Source organism: Phyllobates terribilis, unplaced genomic scaffold (genome assembly GCF_046119375.1).
Source record: "Phyllobates terribilis strain yellow unplaced genomic scaffold, ASM4611937v1 Scaffold_9__5_contigs__length_417890890, whole genome shotgun sequence".
Taxonomy (NCBI): Eukaryota; Metazoa; Chordata; class Amphibia; order Anura; family Dendrobatidae; genus Phyllobates; species Phyllobates terribilis.
This window is the reverse complement of record NW_027362769.1, coordinates 377,826,237-377,847,421: the sequence shown is the minus strand read 5'-3', so window position 1 is coordinate 377,847,421 and position 21,185 is coordinate 377,826,237. Positions and strand designations below refer to the sequence as shown.

Below are 21,185 nucleotides of genomic sequence, written 5' to 3'. Positions count from 1 at the left end.
GCTCAGTCGGTGTTGTCGGCTGAGTCAATGTTGTCTGCTAAGCCGGTGTTGTCTGCTGAGTCGGTGTTGTCTTTTGAGTCGGTGTTGTCTGCTGAGTCAGTGTTGTCTGCTGAGTCGGTGTTGTCTGCTGAGTCGGTGTTGTATGCTTAGTCGGTGTTGTCTGCTGAGTCGGTGTAGTCGGTATTGTCTGCTGAGTCGGTATTGTCCTTTGAGTCGGTGTTGTCCTTTGAGTCGGTGTTGTCTTTTGAGTCGGTGTTGTGTGCTGAGTCGGTGTTGTCTGCTGAGTCGGTGTTGTCTGCTGAGTAGGTGTTGTCTGCTGAGTCGGTGTAGTCTGCTGAGTCGGTGGAGTCTGCGTAGTCGGTGGAGTCTGCGGAGTCAGTGGAGTCGGTGTTGTCTGCTGAGTCGGTGTTGTCTGCTGAGTCGGTGTTGTCTGCTGAGTCGGTGGAGTCTGCGGAGTCGGTGTTGTCTGTGGAGTCGGTGTTGTCTGCGCAGTCAGTGGAGTCGGTGTTGTCTGCGGAGTCAGTGGAGTCGGTGTTGTCTGCGGAGTCGGTGGAGTCGGTGTTGTCTGCGGAGTCGGTGGAGTCTGTGGATTCTTCGGAGTCAGTGAAGTAGGTGGAGTCTGCGAAGTCGGTGTTGTCTGCTGAGTCGGTGTTGTCTGCTGAGTCGGTGGAGTCTGCGGAGACAGTGGAGTCGGTGTTGTCTGCTGAGTCGGTGTTGTCTACTGAGTCGGTGTTGTCTGCTGAGTTGGTGGAGTCTGCTGAGTCGGTGGAGTCTGCGGAGTTGGTGGAGTCAGTATTGTCTGCTGAGTCGGTGTTGTCTGCTGAGTCGGTGTTGTCTGCTGAGCCGGTGTTGTCTGCTGAGTCGGTGTTGTCTGTTGAGTCGGTGGAGTTTGCTGAGTCGGTGTAGTCTGCTGAGTCGGTGGAGTCTGCAGAGTCGGTGGAGTCTGCGGAGTCAGTGGAGTCGGTGTTATCTACGGAGTAAGTGGAGTTGGTGGAGTCAGTGGAGTCTGCTGAGTCGGTGGAGTCTGCTGAGTCGGTGGAGTCTGCTGAGTCAGTGGAGTCTCCTGAGTCTGCGGAGTCGGTGTTGTTTGCGGAGTCGGTGTTGTCTGCGGAGTCAGTGGAGTCGTTGTTGTCTGCGGAGTCAGTGGAGTCGGCGTTGTCTGCTGAGTCGGCGTTGTCTGCTGAGTCGGCGTTGTCTGCTGAGTCGGTGGTGTCTGCTGAGTCGGTGTTGTCTGCTGAGTCGGTGGAGTCTGCGGAGTCAGTGGAGTCGGTGTTGTCTGCTGAGTCGGCGTTGTCTGCTGAGTCGGCGTTGTCTGCTGAGTCGGTGTTGTCTGCTGAGTCGGTATTGTCTGCTGAGTCGGTGGAGTCTGCGGAGTAAGTGGAGTCGTGTTGTCTGCTGAGTCGGTTTTGTCTGCTGAGTCGGTGTTGTCTGCTGAGTCGGTGTTGTCTGCTGAGTCAGTGGAGTCGGTATTGTCTGCTGAGTCGGTGTTGTCTGCTGAGTCGGTGTTGTCTTTTGAGTCGGTGTTGTCTGCTGAGTCGGTGTTGTCTGCTGAGTCGGTGTTGTCTGCTGTGTCCGTGTTGTCTGATGTGTCGGTGTTGTCTGCTGAGTCGGTGGAGTCTGCGGAGGCAGTGGAGTCGGTGTTGTCTGCTGAGTCGGTGTTGTCTGCTGAGTCGGTGTTGTCTTTTGAGTCGGTGTTGTCTTTTGAGTCGGTGTTGTCTCCGGAGTCGGTGTTGTCTGCGGAGTCGGTGTTGTCTGCGGAGTCGGTGTTGTCTGCTGAATCGGTGTTGTCTGCTGAATCGGTGTTGTCTGCTGAGTCAGTGTTGTCTGCTGAGTCTGTGGAGTCAGCGGAGTCTGCTGAGTCGGTGGAGTCTGCTGAGTCGGTGGAGTCTGCTGAGTCGGTGGAGTCTGCGGATTCGGTGTTGCTTGCGGAGTCGGTGTTGTCTGCGGAGTCAGCGGAGTCGGTGTTGTCTGCGGAGTCAGTGGAGTCGGTGTTGTCAGTGGAGTCAGTGCAGTCGGTGTAGTCTGCGGAGTCAGTGGAGTCAGTGCAGTCTGTGGAGTCGGTGGAGTCTGTGGAGTCGGTGGAGTCTGTGGAGTCAGTGAAGTAGGTGGAGTCTGCGGAGTCGGTGTTGTCTGCGGAGTGAGTGGAGTCGGAGTTGTCTTCGGAGTCAGTGGAGTCTGCGGAGTCAGTGGAGTCTGCGGAGTCGGTGTTGTCTGCGGAGTCGGTGTTGTCTGCGGAGTAAGTGGAGTCGGTGTTGTCTGCGGAGTCAGTGAAGTCTGTGGAGTCGGTGGAGTCTGCGGAGTCAGTGAAGTAGGTGGACTTTGCGGAATCGTTGTCGTCTGCGGAGTCAGTGGAGTCGGTGGAGTCTGTGGAGCCAGTGGAGTCGGTGTTGTCTGCTGAGTCGGTGTTGTCTGCTGAGTCGGTGTTGTCTGCTGAGCCGGTGTTGTCTGCTGAGTCGGTGTTGTCTGCTGAGCCGGTGTTGTCTGCTGTGTCGGTGTTGTCTGCTGAGTCGGTGTTGTCTGCTGAGTCGGTGTTGTCTGCTGAGTCGGTGGAGTAGGCTGAGTCGGTGGAGTCGGTGGAATCGGTGTTGTCTGCTGAGTCGGTGTTGTCTGCTGAGTCGTTTTTGCCTTTTGAGTCTGTGTAATCTGCTGAGTCGGTGTTGTCTGCTGAGTCGATGATGTCTGCTGAGTCGGTGTTGTCTGCTGAGTCGGTGGAATCTGCTGAGTCGGTGGAGTCTGCGGAGTCGGTGGAGTTGGTGTTGTCTGCTGAGTCGGTGTTGTCTGCTGAGTCGGTGTTGTCCGCTGAGTCGGTGTTGTCTTTTGAGTCGGTGTTGTCTGCTGAGTCGGTGTTGTCTGCTGAGTCGGTGTTGTCTGCTGAGTCAGTGGAGTCTGCTGAGTTGGTGGAGTCGGTGTTGTCTGCTGAGTCGGTGTTGTCTGCGGAGTCTGTGTTGTCTGCGGAGTTGGTGTTGTCTGCGGAGTCGGTGTTGTCTGCTCAGTCGGTGTTGTCGGCTGAGTCAATGTTGTCTGCTGAGCCGTTGTTGTCTGCTGAGTCGGTGTTGTCTTTTGAGTCGGTGTTGTCTGCTGAGTCAGTGTTGTTTGCTGAGTCGGTGTTGTCTGCTGAGTCGGTGTTGTCTGCTGAGTCGGTGGAGTCGGTATTGTCTACTGAGTCGGTGTTGTCCTTTGAGTCGGTGTTGTCCTTTGAGTCGGTGTTGTCTTTTGAGTCGGTGTTGTCTGCTGAGTCGGTGGAATCTGCTGAGTCGGTGGAGTCTGCGGAGTCGGTGGAGTTGGTGTTGTCTGCTGAGTCGGTGTTGTCTGCTGAGTCGGTGTTGTCCGCTGAGTCGGTGTTGTCTTTTGAGTCGGTGTTGTCTGCTGAGTCGGTGTTGTCTGCTGAGTCGGTGTTGTCTGCTGAGTCAGTGGAGTCTACTGAGTTGGTGGAGTCGGTGTTGTCTGCTGAGTCGGTGTTGTCTGCGGAGTCTGTGTTGTCTGCGGAGTTGGTGTTGTCTGCGGAGTCGGTGTTGTCTGCTCAGTCGGTGTTGTCAGCTGAGTCAATGTTGTCTGCTGAGCCGGTGTTGTCTGCTGAGTCGGTGTTGTCTTTTGAGTCGGTGTTGTCTGCTGAGTCAGTGTTGTCTGCTGAGTCGGTGTTGTCTGCTGAGTCGGTGTTGTCTGCTGAGTCGGTGGAGTCGGTATTGTCTACTGAGTCGGTGTTGTCCTTTGAGTCGGTGTTGTCCTTTGAGTCGGTGTTGTCTTTTGAGTCGGTGTTGTCTGCTGAGTCGGTGTTGTCTGCTGAGTAGGTGTTGTCTGCTGAGTCGGTGTAGTCTGCTGAGTCGGTGGAGTCTGCGTAGTCGGTGGAGTCTGCGGAGTCAGTGGAGTCGGTGTTGTCTGCTGAGTCGGTGTTGTCTGCTGAGTCGGTGGAGTCTGCTGAGTCGGTGGAGTCTGCGGAGTCGGTGTTGTCTGTGGAGTCGGTGTTGTCTGCGGAGTCAGTGGAGTCGGTGTTGTCTGCGGAGTCAGTGGAGTCGGTGTTGTCTGCGGAGTTGGTGGAGTCGGTGTTGTCTGCGGAGTCGGTGGAGTCTGTGGATTCTTCGGAGTCAGTGAAGTAGGTGGAGTCTGCGAAGTCGGTGTTGTCTGCTGAGTCGGTGTTGTCTGCTGAGTCGGTGGAGTCTGCGGAGACAGTGGAGTCGGTGTTGTCTGCTGAGTCGGTGTTGTCTGCTCAGTCGGTGTTGTCGGCTGAGTCAATGTTGTCTGCTAAGCCGGTGTTGTCTGCTGAGTCGGTGTTGTCTTTTGAGTCGGTGTTGTCTGCTGAGTCAGTGTTGTCTGCTGAGTCGGTGTTGTCTGCTGAGTCGGTGTTGTATGCTTAGTCGGTGTTGTCTGCTGAGTCGGTGTAGTCGGTATTGTCTGCTGAGTCGGTATTGTCCTTTGAGTCGGTGTTGTCCTTTGAGTCGGTGTTGTCTTTTGAGTCGGTGTTGTGTGCTGAGTCGGTGTTGTCTGCTGAGTCGGTGTTGTCTGCTGAGTAGGTGTTGTCTGCTGAGTCGGTGTAGTCTGCTGAGTCGGTGGAGTCTGCGTAGTCGGTGGAGTCTGCGGAGTCAGTGGAGTCGGTGTTGTCTGCTGAGTCGGTGTTGTCTGCTGAGTCGGTGTTGTCTGCTGAGTCGGTGGAGTCTGCGGAGTCGGTGTTGTCTGTGGAGTCGGTGTTGTCTGCGCAGTCAGTGGAGTCGGTGTTGTCTGCGGAGTCAGTGGAGTCGGTGTTGTCTGCGGAGTCGGTGGAGTCGGTGTTGTCTGCGGAGTCGGTGGAGTCTGTGGATTCTTCGGAGTCAGTGAAGTAGGTGGAGTCTGCGAAGTCGGTGTTGTCTGCTGAGTCGGTGTTGTCTGCTGAGTCGGTGGAGTCTGCGGAGACAGTGGAGTCGGTGTTGTCTGCTGAGTCGGTGTTGTCTGCTGAGTCGGTGTTGTCTTTTGAGTCGGTGTTGTCTCTTCAGTCGGTGTTGTCTGCTGAGTCGGTTTTGTCTGCTGAGTCGGTGTAGTCTGCTGAGTCGGTGGAGTCTGCAGAGTCGGTGTTGTCTGCTGAGTCGGTGTTGTCTGCGGAGTCGGTGTTGTCTGCGGAGTCGGTGTTGTCTGCTAAGTCGGTGTTGTCTGCTGAGCCGGTGTTGTCTGCTGTGTCGGTGTTGTCTGCTGTGTCGGTGTTGTCTGCTGAGTCGGTGTTGTCTGCTGAGTCGGTGGAGTCTGCTGAGTCGGTGGAGTCTGCGGAGTCGGTGGAGTCGGTGTTGTCTGCTGAGTCGGTGTTGTCTGCTGAGTCGTTTTTGTCTTTTGAGTCGATGATGTCTGCTGAGTCGGTGTTGTCTGCTGAGTCGGTGGAATCTGCTGAGTCGGTGGAGTCTGCGGAGTCGGTGGAGTCGGTGTTGTCTGCTGAGTCGGTGTTGTCTGCTGAGTCGGTGTCTGCTGAATCGGTGTTGTCTTTTGAGTCGGTGTTGTCTGCTGAGTCGGTGTTGTCTGCTGAGTCGGTGTTGTCTGCTGAGTCAGTGGAGTCTGCTGAGTTGGTGGAGTCGGTGTTGTCTGCTGAGTCGGTGTTGTCTGCGGAGTCTGTGTTGTCTGCGGAGTTGGTGTTGTCTTTTGAGTCGGTGTTGTCTCCTGAGTCGGTGTTGTCTGCGGAGTCGGTGTTGTCTGCGGAGTCGGTGTTGTCTGCTGAGTCGGTGTTGTCTGTTGAGTCGGTGTTGTCTGCTGAGTCGGTGTTGTCTGCTGAGTCGGTGGAGTCTGCGGAGTCAGTGGAGTCGGTGTTGTCTGCTTAGTCGGTGTTGTCTGCTGAGTCGATGTTGTCTGCTGAGTCTGTGTTGTCTTTTGAGTCGGTGTTGTCTGCTGAGTCGGTGTTGTCTGCTGAGTCGGTGTTGTCTGCTGAGTCGGTGTTGTCTGCTGAGTCGGTGTAGTCTGCTGAGTCGGTGTAGTCTGCTGAGTCGGTGGAGTCTGCGGAGTCGGTGGAGTCTGCGGAGTCAGTGGAGTCGGTGTTATCTACGGAGTAAGTGGAGTTGGTGGAGTCAGTGGAGTCTGCTGAGTCGGTGGAGTCTGCTGAGTCGGTGGAGTCTGCTGAGTCAGTGGAGTCTCCTGAGTCTGCGGAGTCGGTGTTGTTTGCGGAGTCGGTGTTGTCTGCGGAGTCAGTGAAGTCGGTGTTGTCTGCTGAGTCGGTGTTGTCTGCTGAGTCGGTGTTGTCTTTTGAGTCGGTGTTGTCTTTTGAGTCGGTGTTGTCTGCTGAGTCGGTGTTGTCTGCTGAGTCGGTGTTGTATGCTGAGTCGGTGTTGTCTGCTGAATCGGTATTGTCCTTTGAGTCGGTGTTGTCCTTTGAGTCGGTGTTGTCTTTTGAGTTGGTGTTGTGTGCTGAGTCGGTGTTGTCTGCTGAGTCGGTGTTGTCTGCTGAGTAGGTGTTGTCTGCTGAGTCGGTGTAGTCTGCTGAGTCGGTGGAGTCTGCGTAGTCGGTGGAGTCTGCGGAGTCAGTGGAGTCGGTGTTGTCTGCTGAGTCGGTGTTGTCTGCTGAGTCGGTGTTGTCTGCTGAGTCGGTGGAGTCTGCGGAGTCGGTGTTGTCTGTGGAGTCGGTGTTGTCTGCGCAGTCAGTGGAGTCGGTGTTGTCTGCGGAGTCAGTGGAGTCGGTGTTGTCTGCGGAGTCGGTGGAGTCGGTGTTGTCTGCGGAGTCGGTGGAGTCTGTGGATTCTTCGGAGTCAGTGAAGTAGGTGGAGTCTGCGAAGTCGGTGTTGTCTGCTGAGTCGGTGTTGTCTGCTGAGTCGGTGGAGTCTGCGGAGACAGTGGAGTCGGTGTTGTCTGCTGAGTCGGTGTTGTCTGCTGAGTCGGTGTTGTCTTTTGAGTCGGTGTTGTCTCTTCAGTCGGTGTTGTCTGCTGAGTCGGTTTTGTCTGCTGAGTCGGTGTAGTCTGCTGAGTCGGTGGAGTCTGCAGAGTCGGTGTTGTCTGCTGAGTCGGTGTTGTCTGCGGAGTCGGTGTTGTCTGCGGAGTCGGTGTTGTCTGCGGAGTCGGTGTTGTCTGCTAAGTCGGTGTTGTCTGCTGAGCCGGTGTTGTCTGCTGTGTCGGTGTTGTCTGCTGAGTCGGTGTTGTCTGCTGAGTCGGTGGAGTCTGCTGAGTCGGTGGAGTCTGCGGAGTCGGTGGAGTCGGTGTTGTCTGCTGAGTCGGTGTTGTCTGCTGAGTCGTTTTTGTCTTTTGAGTCGATGATGTCTGCTGAGTCGGTGTTGTCTGCTGAGTCGGTGGAATCTGCTGAGTCGGTGGAGTCTGCGGAGTCGGTGGAGTCGGTGTTGTCTGCTGAGTCGGTGTTGTCTGCTGAGTCGGTGTCTGCTGAATCGGTGTTGTCTTTTGAGTCGGTGTTGTCTGCTGAGTCGGTGTTGTCTGCTGAGTCGGTGTTGTCTGCTGAGTCAGTGGAGTCTGCTGAGTTGGTGGAGTCGGTGTTGTCTGCTGAGTCGGTGTTGTCTGCGGAGTCTGTGTTGTCTGCGGAGTTGGTGTTGTCTTTTGAGTCGGTGTTGTCTCCTGAGTCGGTGTTGTCTGCGGAGTCGGTGTTGTCTGCGGAGTCGGTGTTGTCTGCTGAGTCGGTGTTGTCTGTTGAGTCGGTGTTGTCTGCTGAGTCGGTGGAGTCTGCGGAGTCAGTGGAGTCGGTGTTGTCTGCTGAGTCGGTGTTGTCTGCTGAGTCGATGTTGTCTGCTGAGTCTGTGTTGTCTTTTGAGTCGGTGTTGTCTGCTGAGTCGGTGTTGTCTGCTGAGTCGGTGTTGTCTGCTGAGTCGGTGTTGTCTGCTGAGTCGGTGTAGTCTGCTGAGTCGGTGTAGTCTGCTGAGTCGGTGGAGTCTGCGGAGTCGGTGGAGTCTGCGGAGTCAGTGGAGTCGGTGTTATCTACGGAGTAAGTGGAGTTGGTGGAGTCAGTGGAGTCTGCTGAGTCGGTGGAGTCTGCTGAGTCGGTGGAGTCTGCTGAGTCAGTGGAGTCTCCTGAGTCTGCGGAGTCGGTGTTGTTTGCGGAGTCGGTGTTGTCTGCGGAGTCAGTGAAGTCGGTGTTGTCTGCTGAGTCGGTGTTGTCTGCTGAGTCGGTGTTGTCTTTTGAGTCGGTGTTGTCTTTTGAGTCGGTGTTGTCTGCTGAGTCGGTGTTGTCTGTTGAGTCGGTGGAGTTTGCTGAGTCGGTGTAGTCTGCTGAGTCGGTGGAGTCTGCGGAGTCGGTGGAGTCTGCGGAGTCAGTGGAGTCGGTGTTATCTACGGAGTAAGTGGAGTTGGTGGAGTCAGTGGAGTCTGTTGAGTCGGTGGAGTCTGCTGAGTCGGTGGAGTCTGCTGAGTCAGTGGAGTCTCCTGAGTCTGCGGAGTCGGTGTTGTTTGCGGAGTCGGTGTTGTCTGCGGAGTCAGTGGAGTCGTTGTTGTCTGCGGAGTCAGTGGAGTCGGTGTTGTCTGCGGAGTCAGTGGAGTCGGTGTTGTCTGCTGAGTCGGTGTTGTCTGCTGAGTCGGTGGAGTCTGCGGAGTCAGTGGAGTCGGCGTTGTCTGCTGAGTCGGCGTTGTCTGCTGAGTCGGTGGTGTCTGCTGAGTCGGTGTTGTCTGCTGAGTCGGTGGAGTCTGCGGAGTCAGTGGAGTCGGTGTTGTCTGCTGAGTCGGCGTTGTCTGCTGAGTCGGCGTTGTCTGCTGAGTCGGTGTTGTCTGCTGAGTCGGTATTGTCTGCTGAGTCGGTGGAGTCTGCGGAGTAAGTGGAGTCGTGTTGTCTGCTGAGTCGGTTTTGTCTGCTGAGTCGGTGTTGTCTGCTGAGTCGGTGTTGTCTGCTGAGTCGGTGGAGTCGGTATTGTCTGCTGAGTCGGTGTTGTCTGCTGAGTCGGTGTTGTCTTTTGAGTCGGTGTTGTCTTTTGAGTCGGTGTTGTCTGCTGAGTCGATGTTGTCTGCTGAGTCGGTGTTGTCTGCTGTGTCCGTGTTGTCTGCTGTGTCGGTGTTGTCTGCTGAGTCGGTGGAGTCTGCGGAGGCAGTGGAGTCGGTGTTGTCTGCTGAGTCGGTGTTGTCTGCTGAGTCGGTGTTGTCTTTTGAGTCGGTGTTGTCTTTTGAGTCGGTGTTGTCTCCGGAGTCGGTGTTGTCTGCGGAGTCGGTGTTGTCTGCTGAATCGGTGTTGTCTGCTGAATCGGTGTTGTCTGCTGAGTCAGTGTTGTCTGCTGAGTCGGTGGAGTCAGCGGAGTCTGCTGAGTCGGTGGAGTCTGCTGAGTCGGTGGATTCTGCTGAGTCGGTGGAGTCTGCGGAGTCGGTGTTGCTTGCGGAGTCGGTGTTGTCTGCGGAGTCAGTGGAGTCGGTGTTGTCTGCGGAGTCAGTGGAGTCGGTGTTGTCAGTGGAGTCAGTGCAGTCGCTGTAGTCTGCGGAGTCAGTGGAGTCAGTGGAGTCAGTGGAGTCAGTGGAGTCTGTGGAGTCTGTGGAGTCGGTGGAGTCTGTGGAGTCAGTGAAGTAGGTGGAGTCTGCGGAGTCGGTGTTGTCTGCGGAGTGAGTGGAGTCGGAGTTGTCTTCGGAGTCAGTGGAGTCTGCGGAGTCAGTGGAGTCTGCGGAGTCAGTGGAGTCTGCGGAGTCGGTGTTGTCTGCGGAGTCGGTGTTGTCTGCGGAGTAAGTAGAGTCGGTGAAGTCTGTGGAGTCGGTGGAGTCTGTGGAGTCGGTGGAGTCTGCGGAGTCAGTGAAGTAGGTGGACTTTGCGGAATCGTTGTCGTCTGCGGAGTCAGTGGAGTCGGTGGAGTCTGTGGAGCCAGTGGAGTCGGTGTTGTCTGCTGAGTCGGTGTTGTCTGCTGAGTCGGTGTTGTCTGCTGAGTTGGTGGAGTCTGCTGAGTCGGTGGAGTCTGCGGAGTTGGTGGAGTCGGTATTGTCTGCTGAGTCGGTGTTGTCTGCTGAGTCGGTGTTGTCTGCTGAGCCGGTGTTGTCTGCTGAGTCGGTGTTGTCTGCTGAGCCGGTGTTGTCTGCTGTGTCGGTGTTGTCTGCTGAGTCGGTGTTGTCTGCTGAGTCGGTGTTGTCTGCTGAGTCGGTGGAGTAGGCTGAGTCGGTGGAGTCGGTGGAATCGGTGTTGTCTGCTGAGTCGGTGTTGTCTGCTGAGTCGTTTTTGCCTTTTGAGTCTGTGTTATCTGCTGAGTCGGTGTTCTCTGCTGAGTCGATGATGTCTCCTGAGTCGGTGTTGTCTGCGGAGTCGGTGTTGTCTGCGGAGTCGGTGTTGTCTGCTGAGTCGGTGTTGTCTGTTGAGTCGGTGTTGTCTGCTGAGTCGGTGTTGTCTGCTGAGTCGGTGGAGTCTGCGGAGTCAGTGGAGTCGGTGTTGTCTGCTTAGTCGGTGTTGTCTGCTGAGTCGATGTTGTCTGCTGAGTCTGTGTTGTCTTTTGAGTCGGTGTTGTCTGCTGAGTCGGTGTTGTCTGCTGAGTCGGTGTTGTCTGCTGAGTCGGTGTTGTCTGCTGAGTCGGTGTAGTCTGCTGAGTCGGTGTAGTCTGCTGAGTCGGTGGAGTCTGCGGAGTCGGTGGAGTCTGCGGAGTCAGTGGAGTCGGTGTTATCTACGGAGTAAGTGGAGTTGGTGGAGTCAGTGGAGTCTGCTGAGTCGGTGGAGTCTGCTGAGTCGGTGGAGTCTGCTGAGTCAGTGGAGTCTCCTGAGTCTGCGGAGTCGGTGTTGTTTGCGGAGTCGGTGTTGTCTGCGGAGTCAGTGAAGTCGGTGTTGTCTGCTGAGTCGGTGTTGTCTGCTGAGTCGGTGTTGTCTTTTGAGTCGGTGTTGTCTTTTGAGTCGGTGTTGTCTGCTGAGTCGGTGTTGTCTGCTGAGTCGGTGTTGTATGCTGAGTCGGTGTTGTCTGCTGAGTCGGTATTGTCCTTTGAGTCGGTGTTGTCCTTTGAGTCGGTGTTGTCTTTTGAGTCGGTGTTGTGTGCTGAGTCGGTGTTGTCTGCTGAGTCGGTGTTGTCTGCTGAGTAGGTGTAGTCTGCTGAGTCGGTGTAGTCTGCTGAGTCGGTGGAGTCTGCGTAGTCGGTGGAGTCTGCGGAGTCAGTGGAGTCGGTGTTGTCTGCTGAGTCGGTGTTGTCTGCTGAGTCGGTGTTGTCTGCTGAGTCGGTGGAGTCTGCGGAGTCGGTGTTGTCTGTGGAGTCGGTGTTGTCTGCGCAGTCAGTGGAGTCGGTGTTGTCTGCGGAGTCAGTGGAGTCGGTGTTGTCTGCGGAGTCGGTGGAGTCGGTGTTGTCTGCGGAGTCGGTGGAGTCTGTGGATTCTTCGGAGTCAGTGAAGTAGGTGGAGTCTGCGAAGTCGGTGTTGTCTGCTGAGTCGGTGTTGTCTGCTGAGTCGGTGGAGTCTGCGGAGACAGTGGAGTCGGTGTTGTCTGCTGAGTCGGTGTTGTCTGCTGAGTCGGTGTTGTCTTTTGAGTCGGTGTTGTCTCTTCAGTCGGTGTTGTCTGCTGAGTCGCTTTTGTCTGCTGAGTCGGTGTAGTCTGCTGAGTCGGTGGAGTCTGCAGAGTCGGTGTTGTCTGCTGAGTCGGTGTTGTCTGCGGAGTCGGTGTTGTCTGCGGAGTCGGTGTTGTCTGCGGAGTCGGTGTTGTCTGCTAAGTCGGTGTTGTCTGCTGAGCCGGTGTTGTCTGCTGTGTCGGTGTTGTCTGCTGAGTCGGTGTTGTCTGCTGAGTCGGTGGAGTCTGCTGAGTCGGTGGAGTCTGCGGAGTCGGTGGAGTCGGTGTTGTCTGCTGAGTCGGTGTTGTCTGCTGAGTCGTTTTTGTCTTTTGAGTCGATGATGTCTGCTGAGTCGGTGTTGTCTGCTGAGTCGGTGGAATCTGCTGAGTCGGTGGAGTCTGCGGAGTCGGTGGAGTCGGTGTTGTCTGCTGAGTCGGTGTTGTCTGCTGAGTCGGTGTCTGCTGAATCGGTGTTGTCTTTTGAGTCGGTGTTGTCTGCTGAGTCGGTGTTGTCTGCTGAGTCGGTGTTGTCTGCTGAGTCAGTGGAGTCTGCTGAGTTGGTGGAGTCGGTGTTGTCTGCTGAGTCGGTGTTGTCTGCGGAGTCTGTGTTGTCTGCGGAGTTGGTGTTGTCTTTTGAGTCGGTGTTGTCTCCTGAGTCGGTGTTGTCTGCGGAGTCGGTGTTGTCTGCGGAGTCGGTGTTGTCTGCTGAGTCGGTGTTGTCTGTTGAGTCGGTGTTGTCTGCTGAGTCGGTGTTGTCTGCTGAGTCGGTGGAGTCTGCGGAGTCAGTGGAGTCGGTGTTGTCTGCTGAGTCGGTGTTGTCTGCTGAGTCGACGTTGTCTGCTGAGTCTGTGTTGTCTTTTGAGTCGGTGTTGTCTGCTGAGTCGGTGTTGTCTGCTGAGTCGGTGTTGTCTGCTGAGTCGGTGTTGTCTGCTGAGTCGGTGTAGTCTGCTGAGTCGGTGTAGTCTGCTGAGTCGGTGGAGTCTGCGGAGTCGGTGGAGTCTGCGGAGTCAGTGGAGTCGGTGTTATCTACGGAGTAAGTGGAGTTGGTGGAGTCAGTGGAGTCTGCTGAGTCGGTGGAGTCTGCTGAGTCGGTGGAGTCTGCTGAGTCAGTGGAGTCTCCTGAGTCTGCGGAGTCGGTGTTGTTTGCGGAGTCGGTGTTGTCTGCGGAGTCAGTGAAGTCGGTGTTGTCTGCTGAGTCGTTGTTGTCTGCTGAGTCGGTGTTGTCTTTTGAGTCGGTGTTGTCTTTTGAGTCGGTGTTGTCTGCTGAGTCGGTGTTGTCTGTTGAGTCGGTGGAGTTTGCTGAGTCGGTGTAGTCTGCTGAGTCGGTGGAGTCTGCGGAGTCGGTGGAGTCTGCGGAGTCAGTGGAGTCGGTGTTATCTACGGAGTAAGTGGAGTTGGTGGAGTCAGTGGAGTCTGTTGAGTCGGTGGAGTCTGCTGAGTCGGTGGAGTCTGCTGAGTCAGTGGAGTCTCCTGAGTCTGCGGAGTCGGTGTTGTTTGCGGAGTCGGTGTTGTCTGCGGAGTCAGTGGAGTCGTTGTTGTCTGCGGAGTCAGTGGAGTCGGTGTTGTCTGCGGAGTCAGTGGAGTCGGTGTTGTCTGCTGAGTCGGTGTTGTCTGCTGAGTCGGTGGAGTCTGCGGAGTCAGTGGAGTCGGCGTTGTCTGCTGAGTCGGCGTTGTCTGCTGAGTCGGCGTTGTCTGCTGAGTCGGTGGTGTCTGCTGAGTCGGTGTTGTCTGCTGAGTCGGTGGAGTCTGCGGAGTCAGTGGAGTCGGTGTTGTCTGCTGAGTCGGCGTTGTCTGCTGAGTCGGCGTTGTCTGCTGAGTCGGTGTTGTCTGCTGAGTCGGTATTGTCTGCTGAGTCGGTGGAGTCTGCGGAGTAAGTGGAGTCGTGTTGTCTGCTGAGTCGGTTTTGTCTGCTGAGTCGGTGTTGTCTGCTGAGTCGGTGTTGTCTGCTGAGTCGGTGGAGTCGGTATTGTCTGCTGAGTCGGTGTTGTCTGCTGAGTCGGTGTTGTCTTTTGAGTCGGTGTTGTCTTTTGAGTCGGTGTTGTCTGCTGAGTCGATGTTGTCTGCTGAGTCGGTGTTGTCTGCTGTGTCCGTGTTGTCTGCTGTGTCGGTGTTGTCTGCTGAGTCGGTGGAGTCTGCGGAGGCAGTGGAGTCGGTGTTGTCTGCTGAGTCGGTGTTGTCTGCTGAGTCGGTGTTGTCTTTTGAGTCGGTGTTGTCTTTTGAGTCGGTGTTGTCTCCGGAGTCGGTGTTGTCTGCGGAGTCGGTGTTGTCTGCTGAATCGGTGTTGTCTGCTGAATCGGTGTTGTCTGCTGAGTCAGTGTTGTCTGCTGAGTCGGTGGAGTCAGCGGAGTCTGCTGAGTCGGTGGAGTCTGCTGAGTCGGTGGATTCTGCTGAGTCGGTGGAGTCTGCGGAGTCGGTGTTGCTTGCGGAGTCGGTGTTGTCTGCGGAGTCAGTGGAGTCGGTGTTGTCTGCGGAGTCAGTGGAGTCGGTGTTGTCAGTGGAGTCAGTGCAGTCGCTGTAGTCTGCGGAGTCAGTGGAGTCAGTGGAGTCAGTGGAGTCAGTGGAGTCTGTGGAGTCTGTGGAGTCGGTGGAGTCTGTGGAGTCAGTGAAGTAGGTGGAGTCTGCGGAGTCGGTGTTGTCTGCGGAGTGAGTGGAGTCGGAGTTGTCTTCGGAGTCAGTGGAGTCTGCGGAGTCAGTGGAGTCTGCGGAGTCAGTGGAGTCTGCGGAGTCGGTGTTGTCTGCGGAGTCGGTGTTGTCTGCGGAGTAAGTGGAGTCGGTGAAGTCTGTGGAGTCGGTGGAGTCTGTGGAGTCGGTGGAGTCTGCGGAGTCAGTGAAGTAGGTGGACTTTGCGGAATCGTTGTCGTCTGCGGAGTCAGTGGAGTCGGTGGAGTCTGTGGAGCCAGTGGAGTCGGTGTTGTCTGCTGAGTCGGTGTTGTCTGCTGAGTCGGTGTTGTCTGCTGAGTTGGTGGAGTCTGCTGAGTCGGTGGAGTCTGCAGAGTTGGTGGAGTCGGTATTGTCTGCTGAGTCGGTGTTGTCTGCTGAGTCGGTGTTGTCTGCTGAGCCGGTGTTGTCTGCTGAGTCGGTGTTGTCTGCTGAGCCGGTGTTGTCTGCTGTGTCGGTGTTGTCTGCTGAGTCGGTGTTGTCTGCTGAGTCGGTGTTGTCTGCTGAGTCGGTGGAGTAGGCTGAGTCGGTGGAGTCGGTGGAATCGGTGTTGTCTGCTGAGTCGGTGTTGTCTGCTGAGTCGTTTTTGCCTTTTGAGTCTGTGTTATCTGCTGAGTCGGTGTTCTCTGCTGAGTCGATGATGTCTGCTGAGTCGGTGTTGTCTGCTGAGTCGGTGGAATCTGCTGAGTCGGTGGAGTCTGCGGAGTCGGTGGAGTCGGTGTTGCCTGCTGAGTCGGTGTTGTCTGCTGAGTCGGTGTTGTCTGCTGAGTCGGTGTTGTCTTTTGAGTCGGTGTTGTCTGCTGAGTCGGTGTTGTCTGCTGAGTCGGTGTTGTCTGCTGAGTCAGTGGAGTCTGCTGAGTTGGTGGAGTCGGTGTTGTCTGCTGAGTCGGTGTTGTCTGCGGAGTCTGTGTTGTCTGCGGAGTTGGTGTTGTCTGCGGAGTCGGTGTTGTCTGCTCAGTCGGTGTTGTCGGCTGAGTCAATGTTGTCTGCTGAGCCGGTGTTGTCTGCTGAGTCGGTGTTGTCTTTTGAGTCGGTGTTGTCTGCTGAGTCAGTGTTGTCTGCTGAGTCGGTGTTGTCTGCTGAGTCGGTGTTGTCTGCTGAGTCGGTATTGTCTGCTGAGTCGGTGGAGTCGGTATGGTCTGCTGAGTCGGTGTTGTCCTTTGAGTCGGTGTTGTCCTTTGAGTCGGTGTTGTCTGCTGAGTCGGTGTTGTCTGCTGAGTCGGTGTTGTCTGCTGAGTCGGTGTTGTCTGCTGAGTAGGTGTTGTCTGCTGAGTCGGTGTAGTCTGCTGAGTCGGTGGAGTCTGCGTAGTCGGTGGAGTCTGCGGAGTCAGTGGAGTCGGTGTTGTCTGCTGAGTCGGTGTTGTCTGCTGAGTCGGTGGAGTCTGCTGAGTCGGTGGAGTCTGCGGAGTCGGTGTTGTCTGTGGAGTCGGTGTTGTCTGTGGAGTCGGTGTTGTCTGCGGAGTCAGTGGAGTCGGTGTTGTCTGCGGAGTCAGTGGAGTCGGTGTTGTCTGCGGAGTTGGTGGAGTCGGTGTTGTCTGCGGAGTCGGTGGAGTCTGTGGATTCTTCGGAGTCAGTGAAGTAGGTGGAGTCTGCGAAGTCGGTGTTGTCTGCTGAGTCGGTGTTGTCTGCTGAGTCGGTGGAGTCTGCGGAGACAGTGGAGTCGGTGTTGTCTGCTGAGTCGGTGTTGTCTGCTCAGTCGGTGTTGTCGGCTGAGTCAATGTTGTCTGCTAAGCCGGTGTTGTCTGCTGAGTCGGTGTTGTCTTTTGAGTCAGTGTTGTCTGCTGAGTCAGTGTTGTCTGCTGAGTCGGTGTTGTCTGCTGAGTCGGTGTTGTATGCTGAGTCGGTGTTCTCTGCTGAGTCGGTGGAGTCGGTATTGTCCTTTGAGTCGGTATTGTCCTTTGAGTCGGTGTTGTCCTTTGAGTCGGTGTTGACTTTTGAGTCGGTGTTGTCTGCTGAGTCGGTGTTGTCTGCTGAGTAGGTGTTGTCTGCTGAGTCGGTGTAGTCTGCTGAGTCGGTGGAGTCTGCGTAGTCGGTGCAGTCTGCGGAGTCAGTGGAGTCGGTGTTGTCTGCTGAGTCGGTGTTGTCTGCTGAGTCGGTGGAGTCTGCTGAGTCGGTGGAGTCTGCGGAGTCGGTGTTGTCTGTGGAGTCGGTGTTGTCTGCGGAGTCAGTGGAGTCGGTGTTGTCTGCGGAGTCAGTGTTGTCTGCAGAGTCGGTGGAGTCGGTGTTGTCTGCGGAGTCAGTGGAGTCTGTGGATTCTTCGGAGTCAGTGAAGTAGGTGGAGTCTGCGAAGTCGGTGTTGTCTGCTGAGTCGGTGTTGTCTGCTGAGTCGGTGGAGTCTGCGGAGACAGTGGAGTCGGTGTTGTCTGCTGAGTCGGTGTTGTCTGCTGAGTCGGTGTTGTCTTTTGAGTCGGTGTTGTCTCTTCAGTCGGTGTTGTCTGCTGAGTCGGTTTTGTCTACTGAGTCGGTGTAGTCTGCTGAGTCGGTGGAGTCTGCAGAGTCGGTGTTGTCTGCTGAGTCGGTGTTGTCTGCTGAGCCGGTGTTGTCTGCTGAGTCGGTGTTGTCTGCTGAGCCGGTGTTGTCGGCTGTGTCGGTGTTGTCTGCTGAGTCGGTGTTGTCTGCTGAGTCGGTGGAGTCTGCTGAGTCGTTGGAGTCTGCGGAGTCGGTGGAGTCGGTGTTGTCTGCTGAGTCGGTGTTGTCTGCTGAGTCGGTGTTGTCTTTTGAGTCGGTGTTTTCTGCTGAGTCGGTGTTGTCTGCTGAGTCGATGTTGTCTGCTGAGTCGATGTTGTCTGCTGAGTCGGTGTTGTCTGCTGAGTCGGTGGAGTCTGCTGAGTCGGTGGAGTCTGCGGAGTCGGTGGAGTCTGCGGAGTCAGTGGAGTCGGTGTTGTCTGCTGAGTCGGTGTTGTCTGGTGAGTCGGTGTTGTCTGCTGAGTCGGTGTTGTCTGTTGAGTCGGTATTGTCTGCTGAGTCGGTGGAGTCGGTATTGTCTGCTGAGTCGGTGTTGTCCTTTGAGTCGGTGTTGTCCTTTGAGTCGGTGTTGTCTTTTGAGTCGGTGTTGTCTGCTGAGTCGGTGTTGTCTGCTGAGTAGGTGTTGTCTGCTGAGTCGGTGTAGTCTGCTGAGTCGGTGGAGTCTGCGTAGTCGGTGGAGTCTGTGGAGTCAGTGGAGTCGGTGTTGTCTGCTGAGTCGGTGTTGTCTGCTGAGTCGGTTGAGTCTGCTGAGTCGGTGGAGTCTGCGGAGTCGGTGTTGTCTGTGGAGTCGGTGTTGTCTGTGGAGTCGGTGTTGTCTGCTGAGTCGGTGTTGTCTGCTGAGTCGGTGGAGTCTGCTGAGTCGGTGGAGTCTGCGGAGTCGGTGTTGTCTGTGGAGTCGGTGTTGTCTGTGGAGTCGGTGTTGTCTGCGGAGTCAGTGGAGTCGGTGTTGTCTGCGGAGTCAGTGGAGTCGGTGTTGTCTGCGGAGTTGGTGGAGTCGGTGTTGTCTGCGGAGTCGGTGGAGTCTGTGGATTCTTCGGAGTCAGTGAAGTAGGTGGAGTCTGCGAAGTCGGTGTTGTCTGCTGAGTCGGTGTTGTCTGCTGAGTCGGTGGAGTCTGCGGAGACAGTGGAGTCGGTGTTGTCTGCTGAGTCGGTGTTGTCTGCTCAGTCGGTGTTGTCGGCTGAGTCAATGTTGTCTGCTAAGCCGGTGTTGTCTGCTGAGTCGGTGTTGTCTTTTGAGTCAGTGTTGTCTGCTGAGTCAGTGTTGTCTGCTGAGTCGGTGTTGTCTGCTGAGTCGGTGTTGTATGCTGAGTCGGTGTTGTCTGCTGAGTCAGTGGAGTCGGTATTGTCCTTTGAGTCGGTATTGTCCTTTGAGTCGGTGTTGTCCTTTGAGTCGGTGTTGTCTTTTGAGTCGGTGTTGTCTGCTGAGTCGGTGTTGTCTGCTGAGTCGGTGTTGTCTGCTGAGTAGGTGTTGTCTGCTGAGTCGGTGTAGTCTGCTGAGTCGGTGGAGTCTGCGTAGTCGGTGGAGTCTGCGGAGTCAGTGGAGTCGGTGTTGTCTGCTGAGTCGGTGTTGTCTGCTGAGTCGGTGGAGTCTGCTGAGTCGGTGGAGTCTGCGGAGTCGGTGTTGTCTGTGGAGTCGGTGTTGTCTGCGGAGTCAGTGGAGTCGGTGTTGTCTGCGGAGTCAGTGGAGTCGGTGTTGTCTGCGGAGTCGGTGGAGTCGGTGTTGTCTGCGGAGTCAGTGGAGTCTGTGGATTCTTCGGAGTCAGTGAAGTAGGTGGAGTCTGCGAAGTCGGTGTTGTCTGCTGAGTCGGTGCTGTCTGCTGAGTCGGTGGAGTCTGCGGAGACAGTGGAGTCGGTGTTGTCTGCTGAGTCGGTGTTGTCTGCTGAGTCGGTGTTGTCTTTTGAGTCGGTGTTGTCTCTTCAGTCGGTGTTGTCTGCTGAGTCGGTTTTGTCTACTGAGTCGGTGTAGTCTGCTGAGTCGGTGGAGTCTGCAGAGTCGGTGTTGTCTGCTGAGTCAGTGTTGTCTGCGGAGTCGGTGTTGTCTGCGGAGTCGGTGTTGTCTGCTGAGCCGGTGTTGTCTGCTGAGTCGTTGTTGTCTGCTGAGCCGGTGTTGTCTGCTGTGTCGGTGTTGTCTGCTGAGTCGGTGTTGTCTGCTGAGTCGGTGGAGTCTGCTGAGTCGTTGGAGTCTGCGGAGTCGGTGGAGTCGGTGTTGTCTGCTGAGTCGGTGTTGTCTGCTGAGTCGGTGTTGTCTTTTGAGTCGGTGTTTTCTGCTGAGTCGGTGTTGTCTGCTGAGTCGATGTTGTCTGCTGAGTCGATGTCTGCTGAGTCGGTGTTGTCTGCTGAGTCGGTGGAGTCTGCTGAGTCGGTGGAGTCTGCGGAGTCGGTGGAGTCTGCGGAGTCAGTGGAGTCGGTGTTGTCTGCTGAGTCGGTGTTGTCTGGTGTGTCGGTGTTGTCTGCTGAGTCGGTGTTGTCTGCTGAGTTGGTGTTGTCTGCTGAGTCAGTGGAGTCTGCTGAGTCGGTGTCGTCTGCTGAGTCGGTGTTGTCTGCGGAGTCTGTGTTGTCTGCGGAGTCTGTGTTGTCTGCGGAGTCTGTGTTGTCTGCGGAGTCGGTGTTGTCTGCTGAGTCGGTGTTGTCTGCGGAGTCAATGTTGTCTGCTGAGTCGGTGGAGTCTGCTGAGTCGGTGAAGTCGGTGGAGTCTGCGGAGTCGGTGGAGTCGGTGTTGTCTGCGGAGTCAGTGGAGTCGGTGGAGTCAGTGAAGTCTGCTGAGTCGGTGGAGTCTGCTGAGTCGGTGGAGTCTGCTGAGTCGGTGGAGTTTGCTGAGTCGTTGGAATCTGCGGAGTCGGTGGAGTCGGTGGAGTCTGCGGAGTCTGCGGAGTCGGTGGAGTCGGTGGAGTCGGTTGAGTCTGCGGAGTCGGAGGAGTCTGCGGAGTCGATGTTGTCTGCGGAGTCAGTGGAGTCGGTGTTGTGTGCGGAGTCAGTGGAGTCTGTGGAGTCGGTGGAGTCTGCGGAGTCAGTGAAGTAGGTGGAGTCTGCGGAGTCGGTGTTGTCTGCGGAGTCAGTGGAGTCGGTTTTGTCTGCGGAGTCAGTGGAGCCATTGTTGTCTGCGGAGTCAGTGGAGTCGGTGTTGTCTGCGGAGTCGGTGGAGTCAGCGGAGTCTGCTGAGTCGGTGGAGTCTGCTGAGTCGGTGGAGTCTGCTGAGTCGGTGGAGTCTGCTGAGTCGGTGGAGTCGGTGGAGTCAGTTGAGTCTGTTGAGTCGGTGGAGTCTGCGGAGTCAGTGGAGTAGGTGTTGTCTGCGGAGTCAGTGGAGTCGGTGGAGTCAGTGGAGTCTGCTGAGTCGGTGGAGTTTGTGGAGTCAGTGGAGTCGGTGCTGTCTGCTGAGTCGGTGTTGTCTGCGGAGTCGGTGTTGTCTGCGGAGTCGGTGTTGTCTGCTGAGTCGGTGTTGTCTGTTGAGTCGGTGTTGTCTGCTGAGTCGGTGTTGTCTGCTGAGTCGGTGGAGTCTGCGGAGTCAGTGGAGTCGGTGTTGTCTACTGAGTCGGTGTTGTCTGCTGAGTCGATGTTGTCTGCTGAGTCGGTGTTGTCTTTTGAGTCGGTGTTGTCTTTTGAGTCGGTGTTGTCTGCTGAGTCGGTGTTGTCTGCTGAGTCGGTGTAGTCTGCTGAGTCGGTGTAGTTTGCTGAGTCGGTGTAGTCTGCTGAGTCGGTGGAGTCTGCTGAGTCGGTGAAGTTTGCGGAGTCAGTGGAGTCGGTGTTGTCTGCGGAGTCAGTGGAGTCGGTGGAGTCAGTGGAGTCTGCTGAGTCGGTGGAGTCGGTGGAGTCAGCGGAGTCTGCTGAGTCGGTGGAGTCTGCTGAGTCGGTGGAGTCTGCGGAGTCGGTGTTTTCTGCGGAGTCAGTGGAGCCGGTGTTATCTGCGGAGTCAGTGGAGTCGGTGTTGTCTGCGGAGTCAGTGTTGTCTGCGGAGTCAGTGGAGTCGGTGTTGTCTGCGGTGTCAGTGGAGTCGGTGAAGTCTCTGGAGTCGGTGTTGTCTGCTGAGTCGGTGTTGTCTGCTGAGTCGGTGGAGTCTGCGGAGTCAGTGAAGTCGGTGTTGTCTGCTGAGTCGGTGTTGTCTGCTGAGTCGGTGTTGTCTTTTGAGTCGGTGTTGTCTTTTGAGTCGGTGTTGTCTGCTGAGTAGGTGTTGTCTGCTGAGTCTGTGTTGTCTGTTGAGTCGGTGGAGTTTGCTGAGTCGGTGTAGTCTGCTGAGTCGGTGGAGTCTGCGGGGTCGGTGGAGTCTGCGGAGTCAGTGGAGTCGGTGTTGTCTACGGAGTAAGTGGAGTTGGTGGAGTCAGTGGAGTCTGCTGAGTCGGTGGAGTCTGCTGAGTCGGTGGAGTCTGCTGAGTCAGTGGAGTCTCCTGAGTCTGCGGAGTCTGCGGAGTCGGTGTTGTTTGCGGAGTCGGTGTTGTCTGCGGAGTCAGTGGAGTCGTTGTTGTCTGCGGAGTCAGTGGAGTCGGTGTTGTCTGCGGAGTCAGTGGAGTCGGTGTTGTCTGCTGAGTCGGTGTTGTCTGCTGAGTCGGTGGAGTCTGCGGAGTGAGTGGAGTCGGTGTTGTCTGCTGAGTCGGTGTTGTCTGCTGAGTCGGTGTTGTCTGCGGAGTCAGTGGAGTCGGTGTTGTCTGCTGAGTCGGTGTTGTCTGCTGAGTCGGCGTTGTCTGCTGAGTCGGTGTTGTCTGCTGAGTCGGTATT

The 21,185-nt window shown here is 56.1% G+C and overlaps 1 protein-coding gene across 1 annotated transcript in view; it reads right to left on the bottom strand.

Moving 5' to 3' along the window:
• The window catches only part of LOC141161415 (uncharacterized), a 160,648-nt gene that overhangs the window by 114,211 nt on the left and 25,252 nt on the right, over nt 1–21,185 (bottom strand). The window contains 11 exon segments of the mRNA XM_073646225.1: nt 329–970; nt 2,319–2,337; nt 5,348–6,120; nt 7,045–7,776; nt 8,859–9,561; nt 10,114–10,800; nt 12,736–13,172; nt 13,238–14,341; nt 16,718–17,015; nt 17,127–17,464; nt 18,815–19,738. Coding sequence (XP_073502326.1) covers nt 329–970; nt 2,319–2,337; nt 5,348–6,120; nt 7,045–7,776; nt 8,859–9,561; nt 10,114–10,800; nt 12,736–13,172; nt 13,238–14,341; nt 16,718–17,015; nt 17,127–17,464; nt 18,815–19,738 — 6,657 coding nt within the window.